This window comes from Nannobrachium achirus, assembly GCF_963921795.1.
Source record: "Nannobrachium achirus genome assembly, chromosome: 23".
NCBI lineage: Eukaryota > Metazoa > Chordata > Actinopteri > Myctophiformes > Myctophidae > Nannobrachium > Nannobrachium achirus.
In genome coordinates, this window is record NC_137830.1 from 29,018,313 (window position 1) to 29,024,947 (window position 6,635).

Below are 6,635 nucleotides of genomic sequence, written 5' to 3' on the forward strand. Positions count from 1 at the left end.
CGTGTGTGTGTGTGCGTGCGTGCGTGCGTGTGTGTGTTTTGTTTTACCGGCTGACAGTGAGACAAATGCAGCGACTCGTTTATGGATTGCTTAACAAACACAGTCTAAATAGATGCTGCACGCAACAATGGAAAAACTCTGCGCCTCGCTCAATAAACATTATGCCTTCCCCCTGTCTCCCATCGGGGAATAAGACCCCGAGACAACCCTGACACCCTCTCTCTCTCTCGCCTCCTTCTTTTCCTCTTTTCTTTCCTGCGTTTCTGCGTCACTCTCTGTCTATCTGCTCATCTTTCCCTTTCGCCCCTCTCACCCTCTTGTGCACAGCACACTAAAGGATTTTCTCACGAATCACCTCTTCTGCTTGGCCTAACAGGCAGGCTAAACTGACAGACAGACAGTATCGGGCTGTCACAATTATTACATAAAGATAGATGTTGAAAAATCTTCATATATATTTAAGTAAGAAATAGTGGAAATAGCAGATCTACAAGCTCACAACGCGTCGTGATGCGATGCGTTGTGAGCTTGTAGATGGGCTACTTCCACTATCAATGTTATTTTTTAAGTACAAAGTTGTCAAATATGTCAGTAATGTCTTTGTATATTTAAGTTGTGTCATATCTGCCATGTGCAACTTCAAAGCCTAAAAGCCAAAAAGAAATGTGATTGTCAACGACGAAAACACAATTAAATCGTTAATCGCAATTATTTGAGTGACAATTAATCGACACGTAAAATGTCATAATCGTGACAGCCCTGACAGACAGACAGACAGCCCTGACAGACAGACAGACAGCCCTGACAGACAGACAGACAGCCCTGACAGACAGACAGACAGTTCCAGAGACCAGTAGGCAGACAGCAGCAGGCACATCAGCAGGATAACGACTTCCTTCCGAATCGTTTTTTCACCCATTTTTATCATTTGTTGCCGTCTCCCCCTCCCCCCCTTCCCTTTTTTCACATCATCTATGGAATGTTTCCCAGAGAGACTACAGTGTGAGCAACAGTTCATTCTATTGTGTCTGCATGGGTGACTTGAAGAGTCAAAGAAACAATGTCACAAAGTTTAACAAACGGAAGAAAAGAAACGCAACACGCTAAATAACACCAAGGAAAGTATGCAGGGCCATGCCTCGACGGTGACTAAAAGCCTTAGATGGAGAGAGAGCGAGAGGGGGAGAAGAGGAAGAGAGGGGGGGGGGGGGGGGGGGGAGAAAGATAGAGGGGGAGAAAGAGAAAACGGTGCTGCGAGCGCAATCAAACTCTGACTATTGACACCACCCTCTGTTCCCCCACCACCACACACACACGCACACACGCACACACGCACGCACGCACGCACGCACGCACGCACACACACACACACACACACACACACAGACGACATGGCGCGACACAACAGAACACAACACATGATTGTCCTACGTGTGTGTGTGTGTGTGTGTGTGTGTGTGTGCGTGCATGTGCGTGTGATTAATGGCGGTGACATTAGCTCGTGTGTTATTGCCTTTTGTGGTTTAAGCTGGACAGGAAACACGGTTATGGCCGTCGGCCTCGGATTTAGGGCAACGCACACAGAGGATGCTTTGTGTGTGAGCCGGACCGCGCGCCCCGCCAGTGTAGTCAGACTCTTTGTGCAGATGTGGGACGTGCGCTGCGTGTGTGCGTGCGCGTATATGATTCTGTTCATTGTTTTTGCACGTACGTGTACGTGTGTGTGCGACTGCATGTGTCTAAGCACATATCGTCGTTGTCGGGTGAAAACCTTGTATGTCCAAAGCCGTTTGTTTTGCATTCATCATTTTAAAAATGATTTAAACTAGTGAAAACAGCCGATTTACAAGCACACAACGCCTCGCAAGGCGAGGCGTTGTGTGCTTGTAGATCGGCTGTTTTCACTAGTTTTGTGCGACGGTCTTGTATGATGAAGCAGGTCTTTACTTACTGTTACGTACACATTTGAAACTTGGAGATACGAGGTTTCCACCCAACAACGACGATATAAAGGCTTGTGTGTGTGAACACAATATTTTTCTCACTTTCTCGCCGTTACATTATTGTGTCGCGGGTAACTTTCCCCTCCCCGGTCGGTCGAGACGGAAACGGGGCGACGACGAGACGTCAGGAAAACAGCGGGACTTCTGTGGCCGCCGGCTGTCACTCAGTCAGAGGCTATTCTCACAAAGTTGGACAAACAAAATACGACACTTCTTCTTCAGGAATAGCCCCGACGATGTCCTCCCAGGCTTAATGTGACCCACAGCCGCGCCAAGGGCGGAAAAGAATATCATTGACTTAGTGTCCCTAAGTTCCTCCTCCCCTCCCTTAGACTTTCTCCTCTCTCTCTCTCTCTCTCTCTCTTTCTCTCTCTCTCTCTCTCTCTCTCTCCCTGTCGCTCTCTCCATTCCGTTGCTGCCCCACTCTTCCCACTGCCCAGAAGGACAAGCCTATAAATAGATATTAGGCAATATCCTTAAGAGTCTGTATAGAGGGAGGGAGGGAGGGTGGGGGTGAGAGAGGGAGAGAGAGGGGGGAGTGGAGGGGAGTAGGGGTGGGACGACATGAGAATTTCATATCACGATTATCGTGACCAAAGAAATCGCGATTTACGATATTATCGCGATAATCAAAATCCAGTATCCTTGGGCAGAACATTTGCCAAAAAAATAGCCGATCTACAAGCTCACTTTGCGACACGTTGTGAGCTTGTAGATCGGCTATTTTTTGGCATAGAGAATTGGTAGCGAGTGAAAAAAAGACTGTATCAAGTACGTATATTATAAGTACCTTTTACCAATAGAGGGTTTAAGTGGTACCAGATATACAGCTCGGCAAATAAAAGGAGTGTTTTTTATCACGATAAACGATAATATCACTTATCGTCCCATCCATAGAGGGGAGAGGAGAAGAGGAGGGAATGGGGGGGGGGGGGGGGGCATTCTTACAAACAGCTGATTGTGTGAAGACGGAATGGTTGGTAAGGCAACACCGAGAGAGAGAGAGAGATGGAGAGAGAGAGAGAGAGAGAGAGACACGGGGAGAGAGAGGGGGAGGGAGAGAGCAGGGCAGAGGATGGGGAGACCCCTTCTTGCGAGGTAAAAAAGTTGAGCGTGTGTGAGAGCGATAAAGATGGCAGACAGAGATAGACTGGGCAGTCGGCGCAGAGAGCGAGAGGGAAACCACCGAGAGACCGACCGACGAAAGCGGAGGCAGGGCGTGAGACATAGAAAGAGAGACAGAGACAGAGAGAGAGAGAGAGAGAGAGAGCGAGAGAGAGAGTTGACAGCGTTCACTCACGTTTTGTTTAAATTGTCAAGTCGATGTCGTCAGCGTTACGGCGGGCCTTGCATAGACGACATGTCCAGAGAGAGAGAGCCTTATCTGAAAACAGGGGTCTTCAACAGGGGGTCCGGGACCCCTAGGGGGCACTCAGAGTTACTACAGGGGGTCCCCCAAATCTTTGTGTGGCTAGAAACGGTTTTTCTCCTTTTTCATATTAACCGCTTGAACTCTAACTTTAGCCTAAAATAGCCGATCTACAAGCTCACAACGCCTCGCGCTGCGAGGCGTTGTGAGCTTGTAGATCGGCTGTTTTAGGCAAAGGGGTTTGGTGTAGAGGGGAAAAAGAGGTATAAGTACGGAGTGAAATTGACGGTTCAAGTGGTTAAATATCTGAAAACACAAATTGACATGAATCTAAAATACACTAATGATTGTTCTGTCAAACGATTAAACTACAGTACATGGACTCTGTTAAAGGGTTGTGGGGGTCCCTGCTTCATCTCTCTCTCAGCTGAGTGGTCCCTGGCCTGAAAACGTTGAAGACCCCTGTCTTAAAAGACACACCCTGTTATTCATTTATATATATATTTTTGGAGACAGAATGAATGTGCCCCCTTCTCCCCTTCCCCTTCAGAGAGACCTTTGAAAAGATATTACAGTAGCTCACTGTTTTCTCTCTCTATGCGAACACACCTCACACCTGAGTGACAGGTGGCCAGCGCTGGTGCAGTCGCGACGTGGTGGCAAAAAAGAGAGCGTGTGTGAGAGAGAGAGAGAGAAAGAAACATATAAACGTCACTTTGACTTTTGACTGTGCCATGGCATTAGCCGCCGTGCTTGTTTTAAACTCCCCTCAGCGGACGCTGGATAGCGGCGGCCGGGGTTATATACCGCGTGTGTTTTGTCTAGCGGCTTTGGCTTATAATGGCTCGTAATTCAAAGCGAGAGAGTGTGTTTTCAGCCGCGCGTGTACGCGCGCACGAGCGGCGGGCACCGCAGCGCTATAGTGGAATTCTCCAGAGATGGAGCTCCCACACGCTCGCCCCGAAAGCTTGTTCCGAGTGGAGGAGTTAACGAGAGCAGTTAGCACGGTGATTATGTTAGTAGCCATAGAGCGGGGGGGGTCAGCTCTGAAGGTGTGTGTGTGTCTGTGTGTGTGTGTGTGAGATATCCTCTGACATATCTGTGATGGCTGCGTTGTTTCTCACTCAGTCTTCATTAAAGTTGAAACAAATCTTTGCCCCCGACAGCGAGCGATTAATATGAATGATTTAACACACTGCTGCTGTGTGTTTGTGTGTGTCTGTGTGGGTGTGTGTCAGTGTGTGTGGGTGTGTGTGTGTGTGTGTGTGTGCGCGTGCGTGCATGCTTTCAGGTTTCTGGTTCAGGTTTCTACATGTGTATTTAGACATTGTGCACATCATAAGTGTGTCTGAACAGTTCATGTGTACGTGCACACAAGCATTCTGCCTTCAGTGGACATATACTGTATGTTTTAGATAGAAAATGCTTGCTTTTGCACATGTATGTTTCGCCTGCGTTATTATGCTTTCCTTTGCATGTTTGTCTCTGCGTGTGTGCGTGTGTGTGTGAGAGAGAGAGAGAGAGAGAGACGTTAAGCTCGCGTTGCGTGTGTCAGCTTGGCCGGCGTGCCAACAACATGAAATGGGCCGCTTGATTACAGTGAGAGCTGGTTATAGGAGGCTGTTAACCAACCGGTGCTGCTGGTGATTATTTGGCGGTTTTAATGGACACCGGCCTCTGGCCGATTACTGACTTAGCGACGGCAGTGGACATATGTGATATGAGAGGGACTTAACCCAGGAGCCGCTAATCATCAAAAAGCCAAGGGGAAGTAGTGCTCTAATCTCAGCTTAGTGCGCTCTCACCGTGTGTGTGTGCATGCGTGTGTGTGCATGCGTGTGTGCGCGCGTGTGTATGTGTGTGCGTTTGTTTGTGTGTGTGTGTGTGTGTGTGTGTATGTGTGTGTTGTGTGTGTGTGTGTGTGTGTGTGTGTGTGTGTGTGTGTGTGTGTGTGTGTGTGCGCGCGCGTGTGTGTGTGTGTGTGTGTGTGTGCGTGTGCGGTGGTGTGTGTGTGTGTGTTTGTTTTCGATAGAAAGAGGGACATTGATGGGGGTTGGGGGACTAACTAGGGACTAACCAACCAGATTTCTGATAATATCCACGGTCGGTTTGTTTGTCTTTAATATATATATATATATATATATATATATAGCCTATACAGTTTAATTTATATGGATAGGAGCAATACACAGTGATGCATTAATGACAACTCGGACACAAGCACTCACACACTTGCTCTCACATAGCTGGCTGAGTTTTGCCCACATAGCAGTACAGCAACATTAAAATGAATTGATTGATTGATTGATTGATTGATTGATTGATTGATTGATTGATTGATTGATTGAATACCTTTAATAGCAGTTACAGCAAATCGTCACTGTCGGGCAGAAACCTTGTATCTCAAATTTGTATGTTTTTTCGCAAAGTAAAGCCCTGCTTCATCAGACAAGGCCGTCGCACAAAAGTAGTGAAAACAGCAGCACACAACGCCTCGCGCCGCTTCTTATTCTTTGCTTAGTTTTTTTTGCTGTACACTAACAGTATTCTTCTTTTTCATATTTTTACCTGTAACTTTGTAACCTTATAACTGCTGTGCAGCCTCTGGGCGACTGGTTTTCCCTCATGGGATAATAAAGGTATCTATCTATTATCTACTGACCTACTGAGTATACAAAGAAATCACTGACACATTTGACAACTTTACGCTTTAAGAACATTGATAGTGGAAATAGCCGATCTACAAGCTCACAACGTGTCGCATCCACTATTTTTGAAAATGTTTGAAACTATATGAACATTTTTCAACAGGAAACGACTATGACGATTATGACAAAATGATTGCGAATATGTCAAATATTATGTAATAATTGTGACAGGCTTACACACAACACATACAAAGTGTACTTTCCAAGCTGATATACAGTATAAAGGAATCGCTTGTCACAAAACTGAGATTTTAAACACTAATTCGGTTAAGTTAAGTCATTAACTACAGTATGCGTTCGCCACCAATTTCACCCTATAGGCTATGTGATGTCGGGCAACGTCAGTCAAATGCCACTGAGAAGAATGGCACAAGACATTATGCTAATAATGTCCTCTAATTATGACCTGGGCCGTGCTGCCAATTTATCGACTTAACATACAACCTCGTCTCGTTTTAATCCCCACATCGCTCCGCTCTCTCTCTCTCTTTCTTCTCTCTCTCTCCTTGCTCTCTCTCTCTCTCTCTCTCTCTCTCTCTCTCTCTCTCTCTCTCT

General features: G+C 46.6%; 1 protein-coding gene across 1 annotated transcript in view; it reads left to right on the plus strand.

The window, feature by feature from the left end:
* Positions 1-3,135: 3,135 nt before the first annotated feature.
* The window catches only part of sox5 (SRY-box transcription factor 5), a gene marked incomplete at its 5' end in the record, with an annotated part of 122,391 nt that continues 118,891 nt past the window's right edge, over positions 3,136-6,635 (plus strand). The window contains one exon of the mRNA XM_080754308.1: positions 3,136-3,222. Within this exon, the coding sequence (XP_080610434.1) occupies positions 3,136-3,222 (87 nt within the window). The remainder of the gene's footprint in view (positions 3,223-6,635) is intronic.